General features: G+C 31.1%; 2 protein-coding genes across 2 annotated transcripts; one reads left to right on the top strand and one right to left on the bottom strand.

Moving 5' to 3' along the window:
* The first annotated feature begins 232 nt into the window (after nucleotides 1-232).
* Nucleotides 233-6,096, top strand: LOC121129918 (glycine receptor subunit alpha-3). The gene is made up of 6 exons (XM_040725626.2): nucleotides 233-488; nucleotides 862-1,188; nucleotides 2,481-2,693; nucleotides 3,629-3,722; nucleotides 3,776-3,876; nucleotides 5,747-6,096. The coding sequence occupies exons 1-6, from the start codon at nucleotides 267-269 to the stop codon at nucleotides 6,053-6,055; spliced, it is 1,266 nt and encodes a 421-aa protein (XP_040581560.1). The 5' UTR covers nucleotides 233-266; the 3' UTR covers nucleotides 6,056-6,096.
* Nucleotides 6,097-17,438: 11,342 nt separating this feature from the next.
* LOC121129621 (uncharacterized) lies at nucleotides 17,439-24,045 on the bottom strand. Its single transcript, XM_040725345.2, has 4 exons — nucleotides 23,849-24,045; nucleotides 19,200-19,452; nucleotides 17,899-18,260; nucleotides 17,439-17,840 (listed from the first exon to the last, which is right to left on the bottom strand). The coding sequence occupies exons 1-4, from the start codon at nucleotides 23,902-23,904 to the stop codon at nucleotides 17,711-17,713; spliced, it is 801 nt and encodes a 266-aa protein (XP_040581279.1). The 5' UTR covers nucleotides 23,905-24,045; the 3' UTR covers nucleotides 17,439-17,710.
* Nucleotides 24,046-24,583: the final 538 nt, after the last annotated feature.

The raw sequence follows: 24,583 nt of genomic DNA, 5'->3' as shown, positions 1-24,583 counted from the left end.
TAATAATAAAAGTTTTTGCTTATTATAGTTATATATAATTAATTATCCAATGTCTCTATAATTAATTATGAACATATGATATGTTTATTTTAGTATAGTAGTGTACAACAAGGATATGGAAAGTCATGCTTGGAGAAAGAAAGAGATGAAAGGTAGAAACCCAGTGAGCGTATCTTTCACATTCAATCTCAAGGTACATACTCGTATTAACACCTAAGAGACGTTTAGTATGTTTAAAACTTTATGGAGAGAAGCATACCACGAAAATGATTTGTTCTTTGATATACCTATATGTCCTGACATCCATGAACATTGAGTACAGTTATCAAAACTCCTGTCCAACCCCTATTCCTAGAATAAGTGTAATTAACATTCCACAAAACTATAGTCGACTACTTCCTTCCAGACATGAAACTCCAATCCATGTCGCCATTGGTTTTATAGTACATGACATACTCGAAGTGGAGGATCATTCCCACACCATCAAAGTAAGTTTATTGCTTCCAAATATCCGAGGTGGGGACTTGTACTGGACTTGGACTAGAGTCCATAATTGATGACTAGCGACTACCCTTGATCTCACAAAAATGAACTCTCAACATGACTAGGAATCCATAGCTAATTGATTTGTACTCGAAAGCTTGTTTATACTTGAACTCAAGAGGATCCTTAACCCTATAGACCATAATTAAAATTATGGCTTGAAATGAGCAGAATAAAATCTGATTAGAGAAACTGAACTCCATGAAAATATTCATGAACTTTGGCTTTTTGTGCAAAAACCACAGACTCGACTTGGACTAGTAGTATTAGGACTTTTTTCACCTCTACTAACTATCTAATATACCATTTTTCATTTAGCTCAAAATGAAAATCCCTCTTTACTGGAACGACAGTCGCATAATTCTCAACTCCGAATACAAAATCTCGCCTGAAATGGTAGACGTTGGGAAATGGTATGACCTAGAGTTGAGTTATCAAAAGATCCTCTGGTTTCCTAATCTCTTGATCTCAAATCTAAAGGAATTCAAAACTCTTTCTTCCTTCGATAAGGCTGAAAAATTTATGGTCTATCTTGGAACTTCCTCCCCCATGAGGTTTTACTATGAGGGTAATCATTTGGTGTCCTTTACATGTCCCATGGCTTTTGATGATTTCCCTTTTGATACGCATAATTGTTTATTTGAGGTAAGGAACCTCTTGTTTAATTATTAATTTGTACCTTTTTTAAGGAATTGAAATGTGGTGCATCAACATCAAAAAACAATTTTGAACAAAAATCATGATTTAAGAAGTTTCCTATTTATTTTTTTACTTCAAAAATATATATATATTGTAAATATATTATGAGTATATTTGGGTAAATCATGGACTTTATAATAATTTTTTTTTTTTTGGGATGAGTTGAGATACTGAGTTGTCAATTGAAATCTGAACCCTTATTAATTCAATAATTAATTTAGAATGAGTGATTGAAATTAAATCATATTTCGATTAAAAGTCATAGGTTAGATTCAAAAAAAAAATCTGGGGTATCTAACTTACGTACAGGTCCCGAAAATGACACTCGAACCTGTTCGACAAATTACCATTCGAGCATTCCAGGACAACCGTCTACGCCGTCAGCAAGTCCGAGACGTTAGAAAGAGAGAAGAACTTTGTCAAAAAGGCCAAACTTGATCTGGGGGAGCTAAAGAAAACAGCTTATGCCAATCCCGTCAAGTCCATGATTGTAAATGCAAGATATCTCGGGGTTTTACACCAGACTGTTTCGAAGAGCTATAAAAAAGTGGGTGGAAAGACCCTTGTGAGAGTGGAAAGGACACTTTTTACATCAGCAATGAAACCCCCCTCTTTTCCGTTGCAAGACCGCCGCCTGGAAGACATCATTACCATTAAAAGCGGGCTACATTACTAATTAAGATTTTGTTGAAATTTTTTTTGTTAATTATTATTTCTTTTTGAAGTTTAAATTAAAAGTGATCAGATTTAAATAGACCACTTGGTACACCAAAAACATCCTTATAGTCTAAAGAAGTTACCATTTTTAAATGGGGGGGGGCATTCAAGGTTTGTCACTTATGTAAAATTTCTCTCCTAACTGCACTAATGATTAAATTTTATTTATTAGGCTTCATTTTGCTCCAATACGATCTTTTAAATAAAATCTATATATATATATATATACCATTTAATTATTAACGAAATGGATAAATTGAGTTCTCTAAATTAAAGACTTATCAAAGATTAAATAATAAATTCTTATTTATAGAACTAAATCTACTTTTCGACAAAATAGAGTTTTGAAAACTTTTGATTCAAAGAGCTAAGGTCCATGAATAATAAATGCTCGTTACAAATGTATCTGACATTTGACTCATTGGACAAATGAATTATGTACTAGTATAAAAAATATATGATATTAATGTGTTTATTATTAGAATTGACATTCGAATCATCATATGTGTCTTATTTTAAAGGTATATCTCGATTCTCCAAAAAGTGAGCAAGAGATTTTATATCATGGAGGGAATTCCTCTTATTGGGGACGATCAAATACGAGTACAATACTAAAATACTCCACGGATTTTTTCCCCTTTCCAAAAGATAAAAAGCATCGGATCGAACAATACACAAATGACTTTGAAGTGAAGCAGTCCGTTGCTGGTTTCAAAATCACCTTTAGGCGAAAAGTAAAACGAAAATTGATTTTCAAAAGGTCGTTCAGATAAATCCAGAGTATTGTAAATCTTATCAAAAACTTAATTTCGTGCATTTAGCAAAAAATATTTTACTTTTTGGAAGTGTGAGATTAGGGATTTTAGAACGTATCTCTCATATCAAATAAACAATCAGCTTAAATATGAAAAAAATCCAAAAGATACAATGGTTGAATTAGCTCACGCGGGTTAAGGCCCTAGTGCAATCAAGGACTGGTATAGGTTAATCCAAGAAAATAGTTTACGATACTTACAATCGCTGGAGGAAAGATAACAAAAATTTGAGCAAGCCTACAAGTTTAGGGTGGGATAAGATGAAGACTTCACCTTTGTAACTGGCTTATAAGGGGCTATCAGGTGAAACCAAAAGTCATATAAGTATCCTGACCAAAAAAAAAAAACTGCAATGGTAGAAATTTAACTATCTTCAAAGCCATTAATTTGGACTTCAAGACTTTGTGCCCTTACAAAAAAAATATAAAAGTCACAGATTTTAACAAATAAAGTTCAATTGAGGACAAATAACTTTAGATACTCAGAATGATTACTGAGTAGCTGAAATTGGACGTGATAGATCTCACAAGTGCAATACTATATTTATAGTCTACATCATGACTCTTGGTGACATGGGGGCAGTGGTAATGTCAATGAAGGGTAATCTTTCCCAAGGATGTGATAAATGTATTTAGTTCTTTTTGACACCATATTGAGGGAATGATGTCTGCTGTCATGAAGATAATCAAATTGTTTAAAAACATAATTTCTGGTTTACATATATTGTTAATTATACACTTTGGGCTTTATTTGCTCTACACATTGTTTTAAATAAGTCTTTAAAATAGTCTGGATTTATCTAATCGATCCTGTATTATACTTGACCATGTCAATACATCTTCATTGTTTTTCAGCCAGAGGTATATATTTTTGATTATTACATTCCATCTGGAATTTTTGTTGTGGTAAGTTGGGTTAGTTTAGTGATCCCTCCAGATGCTCCACCGGGTAAGTATTATACTATAATAACATAATATTTTTTAGAGATTATCAAATTACAGGTCGGATTGCACTGATTATTACAACCTTCCTTGTTTTGGTCAACATAGCAAACAGCGTTTTCTCCAAGTCTCCTAGAGCCCACTCTATTAATCCTATACAAGTGAGGAAAATATATCCTAATCCACCAATTATTTCCAAGGTTGTACTGGGTTTAGGTTCAACTTTTCTATCGGTTTCGGTCTCGTTTCTTTCATTTCACCGATCTAGGTCTAGTTTCATGTTTAACACTAGATGGACAGCTAAGTATTATTGTGTCAGTTCTTATTTATTCGTTCCAGTCCAGTCCTAGGAGTGGTCCTATCAGTCCTTGGGATCGGTCATTAATACTGCGGATCCTTTAGATTGTCAGTACTAGAACTGATATAAAAAAAGAAGTGAGGTTGAGTGACTTCATCAAGGACAGAAGTTTATAAGTTTTTACGACTGAATTAGACTGCAGTCTTCAGTCCTAAATAAAAATTGACACAACACTACGGCTACGTGTATGAGAGTGTTCTAAAAAGTTTCCGACCTAACCAAGATACCAGACATTTTTAGTGAATTTTTTTATTTTTTTCAACATATTCTCCTTGTAACTTTACACACTTCTCCCAGCGATGCTCCCATCTCTATAACCCGTCCAAATAGTACTCGGAATTTTTCTCTGTAAAATAATTGTCCATGAAGGTTCTCTTCATTTGACGAAAATCTTACCATTCCACAGTTTAGACTGTATTTTTGTTTCGGACGTATAATGATTTATCCAAGTTTCATCTACGGTAATTAATGGGTGCCAAAATTCGAACTGATTGCACCTAAACTGTGCCAACAGAGTGATCCTCAATTTTGTCAATTTTCACAATAACAATCACATCAACTCACTCAAACTATTGTTACATAGCAAGTATGCTTCCAAAATGGCTGAAACTTTGTTGAGTAACTGTCAATATGCCAACAGATGTTTGATAGATACAAGTAGCTTTTATTTACGAGTGCTGCCATCTTCCCTTTAAGGTCGGAAACTTTTCAGGCCACACTCGTATACCTCCTTTAACTACGGAGATGTCCTTTTGACCTATGAAATTATTTTTGGACTTTTTTGGGGGCAGGGGGAAATCGACAAACTCAAAGTTTAGAGATCCTGGAATCTACAAAAACACAATATATAACATCAATAAGCAACAAACGAGAATCTAGGGCGGAAAATATTCATGTTAAGGAAATAAGCAGGATATAAATGTCAAAATAGTGAACTTTTCCATGCATTGATTCATTAACAGAAACATTACATTACAAATACTGTAGCCTTTGGAAACATTTATGTAAAAACTTTGAAGGCAAAATAAGGTTTTAACGGTAAAATTTTAAAAAAAACCTATATTTGTTTGTTTCAAAATGTAAAAGTACTGAATGGATAAGGAGTCGAGTGTCAGAGATATTCCAATAGAGGTAAGAGTTACAATTAAAAACAAATCATCTTAGTTGTATCTTTATTGCCCCCAATTAAGAAATCATTAATTGTATTATTATAAAAACAGTAAGAACGCTTTGTGAATTTAGAAGTACGAGGACTCATTCTAGATTTTCTATACAAGATAAGATTTGTGGTATGTATTAAATATACAATTCCATGATTTTTAGACATTAATAATGTAATGTATAAAGATTTTTTACATTAAACAATTAGGAAAATATAAAGAAGAATAAAGTTGTACCTAGGTACAAAAAAAAAAGAGGTGTACTTCAAGTCATCATACATAGGAATAAAGTATACATATTTGTCTTTCATATATCATAATTTATTTATATATATTAAAAGTAGTCAAAATCTAAAATGATAATTTCACAATTTATTAGCCCGAGACGGATATGCAATATTACTCAATCCTGGCTCTAGTTGGTCATTTCCGGTTCTAGGTGTTGAACTGCGAGAACAACTGCCCGTCCGATATAGGTACAACCTTGATTATTTTTCGTCGTATTCTTTCTAGGTCTGGATCCTTAGCTGCATCGTTTTTGTTTTCATCACTGTCTTAGAATATGCAGTCGTGCTCTTTATAATTCGGAGGCAGCGGAAATATGTTCTGGATTTGAAGAAAAAGAAACAAAAGACCAAAAGAAACAATAGTAAGGTGTCCCATAGTGAATTGTCCATTGTGGAGGAGAAGCCAAAAATAAGTGCAGTCACAAACGAGGTTGCTCTAGGGGTTTTAACAACGAATATAGATCATGCCTCTGTCTGGATATTGATGTCATTATTTATTTTGTTCAATATTGTTTATTGGTCAATATATAGCTAAAATAGAGTATTGATTGAATTTTGAAATAAAATCCTTTCTCACATTGTTGATTTCATTGTAACTAGTAGGCTTGTAAATTCTTAATTTATTAAATGTCAGTTGTTGTAACTAATGATGCTTCATTAGTTTATAAGTTATTAACAAATTTTAGGACTGTTTATCAAAGTTTTAAAGAATGCTTTAATTGTATTCGTATTATTTATCAGCCCCCATGATTAATATCAACAGGCATGATGAACAGGGAGAATTATATATGTATCTAGGTGTAGGTAAAGGACTCAATGGAAAGAGCGGTCACTCAGTACTGATTGGTTTAAAATGGTCAGCTGCCACAATATATGAAAATGTTTACTTTTCCAACAGACATAAATAGAAGGAAGTTATAGATCAATGCCATCAAACGTGTTAATTGGACTCTAACCAAAGGCTCAAGAGTTTGTCAATTAATATAATCAACTATTTTTTACTATGTAAGGGATGCCAAATGAAATTAATGGGTTGTTTGAAAAGAATGTCACTGGGTTTTATATTCTAATTTTTTGTACTGAACTTATTTCCTTTATGCTCATTTTTGATAAAATATTTCGGATGAAGTCTCCAGAAAGATGGTGGAGTTTAGTTAATAATGCAATTATATTTTAGTATTTGAAGATTATTAAATATAAAAAACAAAGTTAACGTTTAACTAAAACTCTTTATTTTGGAATCTATCTCATGTATTCAAATGTTAATTTGCCAAAAGGAATTTCTCCTTGCCTAAGTCTTCCAGTTTCTTCGGAAATAGTTCTTACATGATTTTTGACTGGTTTTTATTCTCATTTAGATGGTAATGTCAAAGAAGTTCAGGCCTCAGAATTGGTCTCTTGTGTGCCTAAGGACGGTCTCACAAATATAACGATGAGCTCACATCATTTTGGATCAGGATTTTTCTAGAGAATATTTCTGAAAATATTATCCATTCATGAATTACTCCTAGACACTAGTAACCAATATATATTTATTTGCATGTAAGTAATTTATAGTAGCTTTGAGGAAAGTGACCATCATTTCTTCTTATGAAAGTCAAGATAATTTGTATTTTAGTATTATAACTTTCTAGTTCCTAAAGAAACGCAACGACAATAGACGAGCATTCATAAAACAAAACTTTCAAATAAATTCTATAGAAATCTAAATACTATGTTCATTGGAGTCTTCGGATCTTTTGTGCAATGGAAGGAAATATCGATGTTCTAATCTTTAATTTCAAAGCATTTTTGAATGAAATACTCTCGACTCATGCATTGTATCAATTTGGCTGGTTTTTTTTCTTTATTGCAAGTGAATATTTATATATTTTATATTTATTTTGTCACGGGATTACCTCGCTAACACAAAAATACTATGTATTTGTTGTCATCTTTCGATTGCCACCTCTAGCTCGATATGTCATGGCTATTTCATAATGTAATCTTTTTGATAAATAAACAAGGTAATAAGTTATTCTATACTTATGCTCAGTACCAAAAAGGACAAAATTACAATTTCTTGTTGATCCCTCGTCGTTTATATAATATATATATTGACCATCTTATTATTTATATGAATAAATTTTGGCTATCATATAGTATTACAACTTAAAAGCTACGCTTTTAATAAACTATTCCTAAGTAATACTTTAGTAATCTAACGAATAAAATACAATGTAGATTTATTTATTACAAAATATATTTTAAAAATGGTAAAGAAATAATATATGAGGGTGATAATCCAGGAAAACATCCAAAATATATAGCAGTTGGTATGATTGACTTATGTGGCTAACTACCAGATGATTTCTAGCCTTTTTTCTGTTTCTTTTCAAAGGAAAGGTTGCGTCATACAATAAAGGTAACGACGTGTTGTATATTAAATCTATTTCAACTTATTGATTTAGCCTATATTTATTTTCAATAAGTTAGAATTGCTTATAGAAGGTATTATATCATATATGCAACAATTACTAAGGACAGACAAAGCAGTTTGTTAAAATATAAAGCTTAAATATTGAAGTTGCTAAACAACCACAGGAAAGTACGTGCGTTAGGATTTGAGGGGAAGTAACTTAGGTTTCATGAGAAATAGTTTTATCTCAAATAAAACCTAATTGTTTCCTGATACTTGAATTTATGTCCCAAGATGCTGACGTCACATGAAAACACTCTATTTAATTCCAGAAGTAAAAAACACCTTAACTAAAAGTATGTGGTATTAAAAATTTGAGAAGCTTTACTTATGTATTTCCTAATTCGACTTTATTCAAGTACATATATTGAGATTATATACACATTGTTATATAATTATGAATAAATCATGTAAATGACTAATGTATCTCATCGATAAACCACTCAGAAACACAACCAAACATATTCAAACATTGTCATTTTAATAATGTATTCACCCTTGATCTTTTTACTCAAATAACCTTGATTATTTCTCTATAATTAATCAAATCTGACAAGGCCGTAATAAATAAGTCAAGAGATTTACTAGTTCAGAAAATTAACGTTGCTTTCACAATACTGTTTATTCTATTACGATAACAGACTATAGTTCTCCGAGAACACCTCCACCCCCTCCGATAAAAAACGACAATGGACAGAAAAATAGCCTCCCAAACTTATTTATTTCGCTACGCTGTTAGTATAATGACTTAATCAATTTAAGCTCTTGCGCGTCGTTACCTTCATAAATAAGTCAATCACATCAACTGGTAATTATTTTTTAAGTAGTCCTATACTATCAGTATCTCTCCACGACTTTGAAATGAATTACATATATACACTTCATAATATTAAAACCCTACAAAGTACATTCCATATTGTATTACTATATTGCTTAGTACTATTGTATTGAAACCGTAGCTATATTTTTGTATTTTTATATGATAGCTAAAATTTCTTCATAAGTAATAATAAAATGGTAAATATATGTATATGTAGCAGTAGATATTGAAATCTAGTAGGATCGTTATTTGTCCTAGGATAGACCACAATCATGATCTCTACTAGGAGAATCAACAATTCTACTAGTAGAGATTAAAATCCTATTCTCTCCTAGGACAAATTACTGAGGGAGATAGTAGCATTGAATATTTGAAGAGGTATCATGTTTTTGAAAATATAACGCCAAGGCATACAATCTATGGATACCGTGACCGGTGATTTCATTCCTATTAAATTCATTACCTGTAAAATTCATTCCTGTACATTTCATTTATGTTTATGTTTCTACACTAATGAGTAGTTTCTTTGTTGGGCTGTAGAGGGAGGGGGGCTTTGCACTGGCCATTCGGCAATGGAGATTAGTGATGGATGGGAGACGGATACGAATGATTTATGGATTATAAATGACGTCATGATAAATCTTTAATAGTGAGTAGAAATGGAATCCCAATCTATTTATACCTTGGAAAATGAAAGTAAATCTTGTCATTCCTCTTCTTGATCGTCTAATAACTACACGCTCCTACTTCTTCTCATAAATACATCCACACTCATCAATTTCATGATCCCCTTTTCTCTTCCCTTCCTCTTTTCACAATTCAAATCTACGTAAACAATAACTATAAGCAAATTGATCGGGCCCCTAACTCCCTTCTCTTACTTTATCACTTATTCTCCCCTACTTCAAGCTCTAACTTGTAGGATACAACAATTATCATCATTTATAGGATCATGCTGGGACTCGTAATGATTCTAGAATATATCATTTAACTGAACTGTTTTAACCAAAAAAATGATTTACTAAAAGAACTGAATACTTAACAGATCATTCGTATTTCGTACATTCAGGTAGCAGTTCGCTTAAGTCTAGTCTAACTATTGAATGGAAAAATTCTTCCACAGCCACTTCCCTGAGCATCATAAACCCCATATAATATCCATCCAAAAATACATTCCACCCCACTGGTTGTATAGGTTTTTTTAACTAAAAATAATGTATGTACTAAAATGAAACTTACGTTAATATTGGTTTAACTAGAGGACAAGTTAAAGATGTTATATTTTCGAAAACACACAACTTCTTCAAATATTCAATGCTATTTTCTCCATCAGTAAAATTGTAATTTGTCCAAGGGTTAATAGGATTGTAATCTATGTATACTAGTAGAATTACTGATTTTCCTACTAGAGATCATGATTGTAATCTTTCCTAAGACACTGGAACGAACCATAGGGGCCATTCCCCCCCTCTTTCTGCAGAGTTTTTATATCTATCACAATAAAAAAATTATTTTTCTAAAAGAATTGATATGTCATAATTTTTGAGAGAAAAAATCCATTAGTTTTTAATCTGTTATTCGCTCAAATTTAGTCACTAATTTTTGACTTTTTCGTCTCTTCCAAAAAAAAATCTTTGTCCCCCTTCCCCGCTAAAAAAATTGTTGTTAACTCCCTTGATTACGTCACCATCATATAATTCCCCAGCTCACACGATCTAGAGTTAAAAATAAATAATTAAATTTTTTATTTTGAAAATATGTTACTTCGATTTGATCAATGGGTTGGTTTCACCGGCACTGGAGTGTATATTTAAGTAAGCGGGTGATTTTATATATATGTATACTACTAGCACAAACACGTTATCTTAAATATAGCCAATGAAAAATTAAAAAGATTGTATTATTATTTATGTTAAAATTCTAGACTAAAACGATCTACCATAAATATATAATAGGTAAATTTCTATTGTAAAACTTCCTCGTATACAACATTTTTGTCGTATTCTGTCCATTTGAATTAAATATAATCAAATCTGCACCTCTTTTGACACTCTTGAAAATGCCACATATCATTGACCATGTGAAAATACTCATTTTGATATATATAAAGCAATTTTTTCGAATGCTTCACCTTGTGATTTATTTATTGGCATTGCCATCAGTAACTTAATCGGAAACTGTTTTCTTATAAGTGAAAATGAAAACTCATCGCCACCAGAGTACGGCTGATTTTGGAATAATTATAATTATTATATAAGATGTTCCTTCTTCAACCATAATGAAGATACATACTAAGACTAATTTTCTAATCCAATTCTTCCTTTTTTCCTTTTTTAATTAGTACTTAAGATACGTTCTACCTTTTTCCGCCAGTACTTATTAGCAAAAAAACAAACTTGCCCTCCAGAACCCAGGAATCTGGTCTGATCAGAATAATACATAGCTTTATGTGCGTACATCATAATTATGATCAACATTTTTTATTTAATGCTTAAAGTCTGTATCTGTCTCCTTTCTTGAAATAAATGCGCTTTATCATTGTTTTTCAAAGTGGGACGTACATCTCACACACAAATAAATTATTTTAATACTATATAGGATACATAGAAATCGAAATTTATGGTCAGTGATAAAAATCCAATGTAGAATGGGCATGTTAAAAAAAAATTTGATAATCAACATGCTTAACCTGACAATTGGAAGAATGTCTTGGAGGAGAGAGTAAATAATGGTTATAACGTTTCATTAGATGATCTACAATCAGAATTGACAAGGGAGAAAGGTGAAATGGATATAAACAATGACATTTGCTAGAATTACTTCGATTTTGATCCCCAATTTTACTCTGAGTCCAACAAGGACTACAATCATAACTCCGTAACAAATACTCAGGGTTACTTTCCGTCTTTTATGAGCACACTTGGAATGTTCAATCAGGTTATGAATATATTGAATCTATTTAGGAAATGATGCTCACTAATCAAGAATTGAATAATAATGACAATTCTTCAAAATATCAATTCCAAAAAAGCGAGCCAGCTAAAAAATACACAGGATTTTCATCACTGTTTATGGCACAGCTGAATTAAGTGCCATGTTAACACCATCTGCATCTTATATATTTTGAGGGGAAAATACATTACTGTCATAAAGAAGAGAACCTTCTATTTTGAATTTTTATACTTATCATTAATTAATCATAATTGGGCGTTAAAAACAAATATTAATTGAAACAAAAATTAATAAATTTGACTCGATTTTGACTTTTGTTTAAATAATTCTAAATATAAACTGTAAATATACACCGTTCATATACCAATACTTGTGTACAAGCCTATAAAAAATAGATACCTACAACATTAACTCAATAATAGCAATGGGTAAATATTTTTAGTCCCATTATGTTATTTATTTAACACTATTTTCATCATTGTCGGAGTCCAAAAGATCAAAAATTATTTATAAAAAGGATAATAACGAGGTTTAGTAGTACTATTTTAGATATTGCGAAAATTAAAACCAACTTTAGAGTATAATATGTAAAGTTATTTCAGGAAACGTCAGCATTGATAATCTCCGCCTTCTTACGGGTCTGAACCATCAAATTTCAAACTATAAAGGCCCTTTTTTTTATTATAATGAAGGAAATTAATGAACTTTTTCCTTGTAATTTTATGTCAAAATGGGATTGACAAAAGTAAGGACCTTTAAGTCGTTTATTGTCTATCAAAAATATATTCCTCCACTATTAAAAAAGTTGGCCAGGCAGACTAAATTTAATAAAATAGTGGTACCCTGCCTATCAGGGAAAACATGGGTAGTAATTTCAATTACATAAATACATTCAATACATGCAAAGAATAATTTCCATCAATAACCTAGCGGATAACGATCTAATGCATTTTACTTATTTTTATTTTAGACTAAACAAACCTAATTTATATCACCTAGAATGCACCTATACAAGCAATTTAATCCCATTGTATATTTCAGAGTTCACATATTAAAAAAAATACTACAAACAAAACGTAAAGAGAATATGATGTTATCTGTAAGTGACACAGTGGTTATATGGTGCTTGAAATGGGGCAACATATATAAATGAAAGTATTGAGTAAAGCTTGGCGTCACATCCATCAAAAGGAGGCTCTAACAAGTTTATTATATATAACATTTGAAATGTTATTCATATTTACATAATGTAGTTAATAAATTAGCTACTATATTGGCAAGGGTCATATATTTTTCTTCAATTATCCTACTAACTAATCCATTCATCCTCATCTATCAAAAATTAAAAATAAATAAAAGTATATCCGTTTGATAAGGGGTTCATATAAATGTTCATTTTTATTTTATTCAAATATGACTGTCTCTCCATGGCATCAATTTGTATTCATAAGAATTATTTGTGAAATCTCTGTTGTTTTTCCACACTCAACAGTAATAAAGTATACATAAGAAATCTTTTTAATACATTTTATTCAATTATAATAATATAATCAAAATGAATAATTTATTTAAAAAATATTTTTCTCGTCAATTCATAATATTGTTAATAAATCAAGTATGGACAAAGTTGAATTCATCGATAAAATGGGAAATCTTCTGGTTCCGAAAAAGAACCGTTTAGTTTTGATCAATGCACTTTTATTCTTGTTGCTATTAGTAGCAGCTATCATGTTGTTGTTTTCCTGGAGGCATACCATACATATTGAGGATGTATACGTTCATATATTTTCAATGAATATGTCCATTCCTGTATTGTTAGGATGGTTGATACTTTTAATGTCGACTTTACCTTTTATAACTATGTGGTGGCTCCAGTATTACTTTGAAAAGAGGACACAAACAGATATATCAGAACCAACTCAAGATATTGAAAGGAAAGCTACTTTAAGGGAAGACCTTGAGCCAGTCATTAAAGGGACAACATTGGAGGAACAAAAAGCAATCCCTTATTCATTGAAAGAGTTTAAAGATGCAACTTGTACTCACATATTGGAAAAACAAAATATGGAGGAAACCTCACAAGAAGTGTCCATTGATAAAGCTCATGAATTAACTGGCAAAGAGTTAAAAACAAAGGACCTATTTGGTTCTAATAGATCAGTAAAAGAACTAAGTAAACTGGAAAATATTAAAGATGAACAAGAGACGGATATAATGGTGATCCAGGAAGAGGACTTATTATATACCATTGATGATAATAAAAAATATGTATAAACGAAAGTAATTTTCTTGACCTTAATCTTAGTGTTGTAATCAATATTAATAAAAATTTTGAATAAATAAACTTCCTTCATAAAATCTTTGATAGTACACAGTACCCTTCCTGTTTAATTGACTGTTATAATCCATATAATATATGTATATATATTTTTTTTTCAGCGTTTTTGTTTAGAATCTAAGTACTGGAACTAATCTTTAATCCTCATCCATTCATGCCATTTGGACAAACTAAAGAAACTCGAAGGGATGAGTGTTACATTCTTTTTGAAAAAATATATAACTAATCCAAAAAAAATCTACCTAAAATATGTTCACTCATTCACACGCCCTTGGTCAAAAAATAGCTCTGGATGAGACATTAATCAAAGGATGAAATTTGATGTATTTTGTAACTCGCCTGTTTTTTGGAGTTGGCAAACTGAAAAGTGAATTTTCTTTTCCTAAGCTGTTGTCATTATTATTTAATTCTTGAGGAGTACTCTTATTTATCTACTACGCACAATATACTGTTGATATATAAGAAACCGGATTGAACATTCATTCGTGTGTGCTCATAAAAGATGAACCTTAATTATTTGTTGAGGAGTTATAGTTGTGAGTCCTTTTTGGACTCAAAGTAGAATTAAGGATCGATATCGGAGTAACTCTAGCATATGCCCTCTTTCATTTCTATTTCCCTTCCCCCTGTCACAGCTGCGTGTAGCTAATATAATTATAGTAACCAATCAAATATATCATATTTGATTTTTAAGATATTCGTAAATACTGAAATATAGTTTTCATCTTATGATTAAATTAGCCAATTGCTAGTTATTTGTGAAAATTTCGAAACTTTTGGACCTGTTGGTAGGCGGGAAATGATATAATCTATATTTAAATAAAAACAAATCAGTTTTAGATAAAACGTTTGAGTTTAATTTATGCAGGTAATCATAAGTAAATTTGACTTAATAATTAAAATTAATTTTCTATTTGGATTAAAAAATATTGTCTTTCATGTTTTAAATAAAATTAAGTCGTTTAATTTGACAAAATAAGTAACTAAAAGGTTTGAAGTTGTGAATTTACAATAATTTAAAGATGCTTCAAAGTAAATGATAAGTATTAATTATTTATATAGTCATATATCTAATTTAATTTCGGAATATGATTGTAATTTTATTTAACGCAACCTTACACTTAGTCTTTATATTTTAAAACTTAAATGAAAAAATCAATCAAAATTTACCTTTTTTTTAAATGTAATATCAGATTTATTTTACAATTTTAGCAATAATATAAAGCACTAGAAGAAAAATGGAAAAAAATATTTGCTCCCAGATAAGATCTTTTTTTTTATTCAATTATTTTATTTTTTCATGAAACCCATTTTTCATGAGTTATAAATAAAATAAAGTAATAAATAGTATATTTTTCCTATCTTGCATTGTTTTTTTTTCCATTATTATTAACTTTGATACTGTTCTTTCACATCAAAATAAAGCTCTAAATAGTAGACATAACAGGTAAAAATAGATTTTTTGAAAGGGGCCCCAATGCAGTGTTTGTTTTTTTAAACTTGTCACTTCCATTACTCAATGTCAGAGTTTCAACAAAGCTCAGGTATTTGTTGACTTTTCTAATAAAAGACTATCTTAATATGTAATTGACGGTTTTAAAAGAAAATAATTTATGGGCTTCCTTTTAAAGAAAAGAAATTATGATGACCTTTTCAAGAAAAGACGTTGGGTTTTTTTTACATAGATGATGTTTTATACAATATTTCGTTTAAATATTTTTAAACTGAGGGGGGAGGGGCTTCTTAAAATCCACAGTTTCAAAGGTAAAATTGTTTTTTCATTTTTGTTTTCTTCCTTAAGTTGTTTCCCTTTCTTAAAAAAACGTAGCATTAAAATGTTTATTTTATTAAAAAAATCCGATCAAAAGTTATAAAACTAGGGTTTTCTCAGTCCTCATTTATTTGGGCAAGTCCAGCCTTGGACTGTCAGTACTATAATTGAAAAAAAAAAGTTGAGTGACCTCATCAAGGACCGAACTTTATCATTTTTGAGGCCTGATATGTGTGACTGAATGGGATCGTACCAAGACTAAGCTGGACGGGACTCCAGTGTTCAGTACTAAATAAGGATTGAAGCAACACTAACTAAAATGGTATCGTTTCATGTAGTGTTGTGACTTCCCCATCTGTTATCATTATTATTTAACTCCTAATTAGTGATTTTCTTTTTTCTACTACATTCAATTATATTCCAAACCCCATTGAGCATTTATGTATGCTCCTCCTCCCTTGTAGCAGCTGATTGTAGACAATATATCGAAATGGCATGCCCAATGAATAATGATACAAAAACAGTGCTTTTTAGCTGGCCCGTTAATTTGTAATTGGCTGTATATATTAAGGAATTTTCTTTTCCTAAGTAGTTGTCATTATTACTTAATTCCTGAGTAGTGAACATCCTTTCTTAAATAGATTCAATTATATTCTTAACCTGTTTGAACGTTCGTGTGTGCTCATAAAGAGGTAGAGAGGATTTGTTGCGGAGTTATAATTATAAGTACTTATTGGACTCAGAGTATAATGAGGGATCAACATCGGAGTAATTCTAGCAAATCTCCTTGTTTATAACATTTTCTCCTTCCTCTCTTGTCACAGCTGATTGTAGCTGATCTTATGAAATGTCATGAGCATTATTCTTTCTCTCCTCCTACACATTTTTCAAATTATTAAGGGTTACCATGTTGATTTTCGGTTTCTTTTTTATTTAACATTCCCATTCTACACTAGATTTTCATCATTGGTTATGACAACTTAGCTACTCTCTTCTAAAACATTCTTCTAATGGTCAGGGGGATCGTATTGATTTTAGTTTTTTTGTTTTTTTTTGTTTAACATACCCATTCTACACTGAATTTTACTTATTAGTCATGATAACTAAGCTGTTTTCTTCTAAAACATTCTTCTAATGATCTGGGTGATCATCTTGATTTCCAGTTTCTTTTTTTTTTTTACATGCCCAAAATAAGCCCGATTTTCATCACTGTGTAGTTATAATAGTAATTCCTTATTAGATTGGACGCAAACAGCATAGAAATTGACTTTGCTAAATGACATCATTATATATATGAGCTGGTGACGGTTATAGTCAATCAATCTTGACTATATAGGATCCAATATTTATCAGAAGAATTAATACTTCACTTAAACATAAATTAAAAATAATGTCGAACTGTTACATGCATGGAACAGACTTATAGATTTACTAAATCAATTAACTGAGATATATTACTATAATATTAGTGAGGATAACCTATATCAAGGATTAAGCTTGACTATACGAGACCTATTTTAAGTCCCATATTAAGAACCGATACAATCTTAATATGTCGAAAGGAAACTTATAAAAGACCTTTTTTTATATTATCTATTGGTTTTAATATTTGTTTTATTTCATAAAGTGAATCCTAAACATGTTTAAAATACTTAAGCTCAGTTAATGATAAACAACATGTTAAAAGTATATGTGTACATGATATTTGTGACTATCTACAAATCTAATTGCTTTGTGTGAAAATATATTTGGGATTTTTAAATGGACAGTGAGTCCATGCTTCTTAAATGCAAATCTACCTCCAATTTAATCATGACTTATTCATCCATAATTATGTAATCCCTATTTAATTTAACTTCGCAAGAGCTTAATGATGGCTTCGTGACTAATGTTTTCGTCTTCATCAAGCTCTAATTTATTAATAACGTCATCCGCTTCTTCTTCAGTGAGTTTCATACTACCCATTGTCGTTAAAACTTCTCTAAAACATTACATATTTGATTACATTATATATACATTAAGGAACTTAAACTACATACTTCAGTTCATTTTTTGAAATTTTCCCAGTGTGTTCCTTGTCAAATATCTCAAACGCTTCCTTAAATCGTTGATCCTCGTCAATATCCTTCCGTTTCTCCTTCTCGGCCTCCACTAGAGTTTTGAATATTTCAAAGTCAATGGATTCTACAGAATCCTCAGAATAAGGCTTTATAATCTCATCAATTTCCTCGTCTAAGGGATTAAATCCCAAAGAGCGAATCATTGAACCGATTTCACTGACAGGGGCTACATCGTCCTTTTGAAAAACATTAAAAACAGCTTTTACCCTATCAGGATCAAGTGGATCCTCCTCGTTGGTTTCGTTTGTAGCCTCATCCTCTTCATCTTTGTTTTCCTCTTCCTAAGAAATAGGCGAATAAGTATTAATTAAATCATTTATTTAGTGAGTCTGAAGGTGGGTTTCCACATCTATCATTCTTGTGTCATTTTGACATGAACCAATAAACAATTTATTTCTAAGAACGTTGTATGTTATTATCCTCAAGCCTTAAGAATTCTCCCTTCCACAAAGAATAGGTTCTTTGATTTCAAATATTTCTTTTTTGTAAGAGCGAAAATTTTCATGATTAAATGAGCATGAAAATTAATGCAGGTGGAAAAATTCATTACATAATAAGTCCAAGTCAAGTCTTCAATTACATACTGAACTTCACCTAATTCAAAATCCCGGCTACAGTCTTAGTCGAGTCAAAAGTCTAGAGTCCAAGTCCCCTCCACTGAAAATTACTTACATGAAGTGGGAGATCGGTCAAAAAAGACTGCAGTACTGTCAGTTGGGTCTTAATAAAATTTGTCAGTCGTAGAACTGGTTTTTATTGGTTTTTTAGATCTTATTATTATATCTACGTTCTAGCAATAATTCAATATTTTCTTTGTTTTTATATTTAAATCCAGGCTAGGAGTGAAGAAAATGAAAAAATAGCTAGGACCGTAGGACTGAAGGACCGATGTATCGGTCCTTAGAACTGTTGAATGCTAAAAATGGTAGGAGTGGTTAAAAAAGACTGAAGATGAGAGGAAGAGTGATTAGGGAATCAATCCTAGGACCGATCCAACACTACTTATGTGCTTACAGTTTATCTTTTCATTGGACTTTCTTTCCTCTAATGAAGATGTATTATAAATCACAGAACCTCTTTATTTTCAAAAGGAAAATTGTAGAGTTTTGAAGACTATTATAAATAGAATTCCAAAGAAGTGAATTCCCAAACATTTATGCTTCTTCATGTGAATACCTCCGATAGGTCTGGAAACTATCTTTCACGAGATAATACAATACCTCCTCCGGAGCAGTAGCACCAGATCCCTCGTTGGACTGAATGGCTTCGGATTCAACAACTGGGTCCTCACTCACTTCTTCCTTATCTTCTTCATTTGGCTCTTCTTTCTCATCCTCACCACCCCCCTCGGCCTCATCCTTCTTTTCATCCTCACTTTCTACGTTTTCTTTTTTATCTTCTTCCTCGGGTTCGTCGTTTTTCTCTTCATTGGAATCTTCCTTATTCTCTTCCGCCTCTTCGCTCTCTTCTTCCCTAAAAAACAAAAATCTGAATAAACATTGGTTTCATGATATAGCCTATTATTTTTAGGCTACTCCAGCCTATGCGGCTGTAGTGGGCCTGCACTTTTATTAGTTTCATTTGATATTATATATATACATATATATTTGTAGATAACTCGAGAGGAATGAAGAATTTCTTTTTAAAAAAGGTCACTTGAGAAAAATTGTGTTCTAATAAAAGTTCCTTTAACAAAATTATCTTAAATAATAAGATTTGAAATTAAATTTCAATTTTCAATAAGGAAAGAAGGCTTTAATCGACCCGGCCTCAGTTATTATACTTATTGCTAATCCAATTTGGATTTAAGGCCCTTGTAATTCGTATCTCTCAGGCCCCAGCAACAATTAAGACCGTATCTGAATTTATCCATTACACAAGTTAACAAAATGTTACTTTAAAAAAATGATTCTACCTATATTACATTGCAACTGTGTTTGACACGCTAATAACAAATCTATTATTTGTATTTACAAATCAAGTCTATATTTTTGGATAATTAAATATTTGTAGATTTTGAATATTTTTATCGGTTTGGGCAAACTTTCATGTAAATAAGTTAATCCTTTTCAAAATGGTATGTTAATTTGAAATATGCGTTTATATTTCATGTGGTTTCAATGCTGAGAAAATGCAATATTTTTTCATAACTAAAAATTCAAAAATTTGCAAATCAATAATTCTCAGACAAAAAATTCAAAAAAACTATATTTTATGCGAAAAAAACACAATTTAAATTCCTAATAAGCGCATCAAGTACTGCTAGAATGTAGATATATAATATTTATTTATTTTTATCTTGTATTATCTACAAATCCTGGCATTTTAATAGAAGATATGGGCTGCAACTATTTTCAACTTATAGGGATACGACACAACTCTTGGTTCAAGTTATATCCCTTTACTTTTCATTCAAAAAGCTTACTTTATTTAGACTGATTTGCTAAGATCTTCAAAATTACTAATTAACATTGAAATTAAAAGATTTATGGACTCATCGATCAGGTAATTGTGGCATTTTCCCCGTAATACCCTCATGGATCATGACTTTTTTGACAACATATTATTACACATTAATATTTATATACAGGAGTAACATCGTTGCTCGGATTTATTAAGCAGACAAACTTTCTTTAAAGAATATAGATGTGTCCTCCAATTTTATTTTTCGTTTTATATGACACGATAAGATTCAGCTACGCACGTTCGTTGCAGTTCAAAGTTAAAAAGAATACTATCAAAATGAGGCCTTGAAAGACAGACAGACTTTGTTTAATTAATATAAATTAAGTAATTCAGTCCAGAAATATAAATGGGTTGTCAGTAACATGTGTTCAAATTTGAACACATGCATATGCACAATCAGAGCTGCTATCGGAAAGGCAGCACAGCAGATTTTTCCGTTTTTGACAAAAAAAAGAAAGCAAGCAAAATTTTCTTATAGAAAATGTCAATTATTTGGGGGGGGGATTACCACACCTCTACTTTCATTGACCTTGAAAATGTATGCACACTTATAAAAATATGTAAGATATTGAATTGCAAATAAAATTAAAATTAGTCCTGAAAAACCAATAAAAATATTGGCTAAGAAAAAATTGACCTTTATAATCCGTTACTAATTTTTGTGAATTAATTTATTAAACTATGACAATTTTTAAATATCTTTCAATTCTTACATATAACTAACAATTCATCATTAGTCAATATATATCCAAAAGAACTCAATAAGATGAAATTCTAATAAAACACACTGGATTATAAATCAACTTGTGCGAAATGTTAAATATAACTGATATTAAGTAAAGAGAGAAAAAGAACAGTTAGAACAGTTATTAATGATTAGTTCAGTAGTTGGCTAGTAATAACTAGTTTGATTAGTTCTATCACGGTTTTTTATTGTTTATTGACAATAATAAGTAGCTAATAGAATGAGACTAAGGAACTAAATAGCAATTATGGGCTGCCTTATTTCCCTCAACAAAACTCGCAACCCTAATTGCGCATCTACATGTTAGGGAGAGGGGAAAATGTTCAATATCTTAAAAAATAACAATGAGCTTTAAAAAATGATTAGCATGAGGGAGGCAAGATCCTAAAATACCATCTGGGCCACAGGATGCCAGTCAAAAAATTTACTACATTTTGGCCAGGACTTTTGATTTGTTCCCTCCTATTTAATGATCACTTTTGAGCAACTATGTATCCTCCAGACCTGGAGTTAGAGCAGATTTGCGTGTAAATCACACAGTGTTTTGCACTCGGCCACACTGTATTATAATGTATCTGTCAGACACAGTATGTAAAATACAATATTTAAGATGAGTTTGCCCTTCGCAAACAGCTTATTTTTTATCAAAAGATGAGGCTGGGTCCCTTACTTATTCTTAGTGTTGTGCTGGCTTCTATATAAGACTGAAGACTGCGGTCCTGTCCCGCTCAATCCTGCATATCAGCCCTTATAAAGGTCGGTCCTTGATGACGTAATTGAACTTTATTTCTTTTTTTTTTTAAGTCAATTCTAGTACTGAAGTCGCAAGGACCGGTTTTAGGACTAAGCTGAATAAATAAAGACCAATACAGCACTATTCATTCTTTGAAAGATTCATATTAGGTTATAATCTTCTTCTTTATATGAATATTTCTTTTGAAACTTGTATTCCACCTCCTCCCCATATGCTCTTCACGCCCTCTTGTGAGTCACAGCCCATAGGCTCAAAACACTGCATTTGTAATAACAAAAATGTATTTATAAACTATACAAGAATATAATAATTTTGTGTAGTTGATATGGTTTTTAAAAATTTATTAATATTTAGGAAAAAAGCATGACTGTTTTTTTTTTTTTTTTTTTTTTTAAACATGAATCCATTAGTAATTTGCTTTTAGTCAAGCATTGACTGATGACTTCCATGATTAATGTCTATCATCAATGCTTTTCACACACAATTGCATGACCAGTCTTGTATGCATGCATGTGCATATTTTATTTGTTTACATAGGGAGAAATGTATTTATAGAAAAGCAGTATTTTTCTTAGGCAAAACAAAATTAAAATGCAAACACAAAGTTTTAACCACTAACGAGCATTCATGTAAATATTAAAAGAGCTTGGTGTTTCGGCAATCAATGCATAATTAGTTAAATAGTATGTATGTTTATATTTTGTTTTTCTGACAAAAAATAAACTAAAGTATATTTTAGCGATGTATCGATCCCTAAAGTATGACGTTCCGCCCTTTCCCCTTCTAAATGATTAGGACGCGTCCAAATCCAATAAAAAAACATTCCATGGATCAATCTTTCCCAAATGACGTCATCATCAATTAACTTCGAATTGGAGTTATCTTGGAGTTATTATTAACATCCAATGCATAGGCGGAGTTTGTGGGAAAGTCAAAGGCCAGCCGTTCCCCCTGACTTACAAGATTTATTACATGAACATGTATATTTTATACAGTTAGAATATAAATAAATTAATTAAGAATATTGGTAAATTATATTATTGTGCATAAAAGATAATTGAGATTATACAGAACGAATTCAATTAACAAACTGACATCGGTCTCAATCGTTTATTATTATTCACTATAGACATCTGACCACAGAGGGTGTAAAACGGCGTTAGGTACTGTCACCTATAACCAATTTATTTTGCCTCTAGTTTATTTTGCCTTAATAAATCCATAAATGATGGAATTAAGCCCCAAACTTCCATGCATACATGCTATCAAAATCTCACTATGCAATGAGTAAGCCACCAGAGACAAAATAAGTCATAAAATTTGTATAATAAGAAAATAAATAAAAAAGGACAACAATTCGAGTTGAAGAAGTGCTAATCACTTCTCTGTTATCAACATATTTTGATTAGAAAATTCAAAGGGAACATCAATTTCAACCAAAAAAATATACAATAATGACGTAAAACTCTCATTTGTTTATAAATTAAAGCGAAATATCATTGAAGCAAAATGGCTTTAAGAGACACCACGTAAAACTAACATAAATGATCCTGACTAACTAAAATACTACAAAGTCAAAGTTAAAAAAAAAAAAAAAAAAAACTAGCCAACCCGAAAAGAAAAGCATAGTCACACCCCTGTTCCCTCTTAGAATCATTTACAGTGCACTTTTTGAATATATGATGATATGTAGAGAACATTTCTCAAGGACCGATAGCCTAAGGTCCGATATAACTCTTGTATATGTAGGCCTGTTCCAACACTAGGGTGTGAGGGGAAATTGGGTATATCTTGTGCAATAGCCAGAAAGGTTTCGTGGAAAAAAATGTAGAACAATTAGTGCCAGACAAAAAGTAAGATGATTCTTAAAAGTCCTAGAGACAGGCCTGTATATATTTACTTACTTCTTGGGAGTATCCTCCTCTTCTGGAGTCACTTCAACAGGATCCTGATCAGCCATAGTTCTCCTGAAATGAGAATGTCATTCAATAAACTAATTTATTCAAATAAAGGAAAATGATTTTATTTGGAAGGTTTATGAATAAAATTTTTTGTATTTGAGAGTGTGTGTTGATTGAGGTAGGTGAAAGGGAAGTTAGTTATTAGTAAGCACGAGGTAGGAGTACGTACAGCATACTTCATGCGTGCGGAAAGGAGAAGAAAAGAAGGAGGAGAGCATGGCAATGGTTGCTTTTCGTATTTATGTGTCCTTCGTTCTCAAATTGGAAAGGTGCTCTACGGTACAAAAGGCATAGTTATACATAATTTGTAGGATACTTATTTTTAGCTGGGAATACAAAAAAAAACAAAAAAATAGTATTTTATTACATTCAATTCTATAACGCCCAAAAAAAGCCTGATGATATTTTCCGGACTTTTCATATTAGAATCCTTGTCCATTTCAACAAATATATATTTTTTTCCTCAAAAATCGGTCAAAATCAAAGATTATGTATTTTTTAAATTGAAATTAATAATCTTTTAACTCAAAGTAACTGATCTTGCTGATGTTTCTAGAAACTAAATGTATTTTTCCATTAGACAGGATGCAATAACAATGCATATATGTTAAATATTCCATAAGACAAATTAAAAGTTTAACTGAAAAATAATTAAAAATCAAGCTTTTTTAACATAAT

This window comes from Lepeophtheirus salmonis, chromosome 14, assembly GCF_016086655.4.
Source record: "Lepeophtheirus salmonis chromosome 14, UVic_Lsal_1.4, whole genome shotgun sequence".
NCBI lineage: Eukaryota > Metazoa > Arthropoda > Copepoda > Siphonostomatoida > Caligidae > Lepeophtheirus > Lepeophtheirus salmonis.
This window is presented reverse-complemented; position numbering and strand designations above follow the sequence as displayed.

What these genes read in the sequence shown, in the direction of transcription:
- LOC121129918 (XM_040725626.2), top strand. Translation starts at nt 267, where the DNA reads ATGATTTGTTCTTTGATATACCTATATGTCCTGACATCCATGAACATT. An exon ending in ATCATTCCCACACCATCAAA is followed by an intron (nt 489 to 861) that starts GTAAGTTTATTG and finishes TTTTTCATTTAG; the next exon opens with CTCAAAATGAAAATCCCTCT. An exon ending in CCCTCCAGATGCTCCACCGG is followed by an intron (nt 3,723 to 3,775) that starts GTAAGTATTATA and finishes ATCAAATTACAG; the next exon opens with GTCGGATTGCACTGATTATT.
- LOC121129621 (XM_040725345.2), bottom strand. Translation starts at nt 23,904, where the DNA reads ATGGCTGATCAGGATCCTGTTGAAGTGACTCCAGAAGAGGAGGATACT. An exon ending in GAGGAGGATACTCCCAAGAA is followed by an intron (nt 19,453 to 23,848) that starts GTAAGTAAATAT and finishes TTTGTTTTTTAG; the next exon opens with GGAAGAAGAGAGCGAAGAGG. An exon ending in ATTTCAAAAAATGAACTGAA is followed by an intron (nt 17,841 to 17,898) that starts GTATGTAGTTTA and finishes GTAATGTTTTAG; the next exon opens with AGAAGTTTTAACGACAATGG.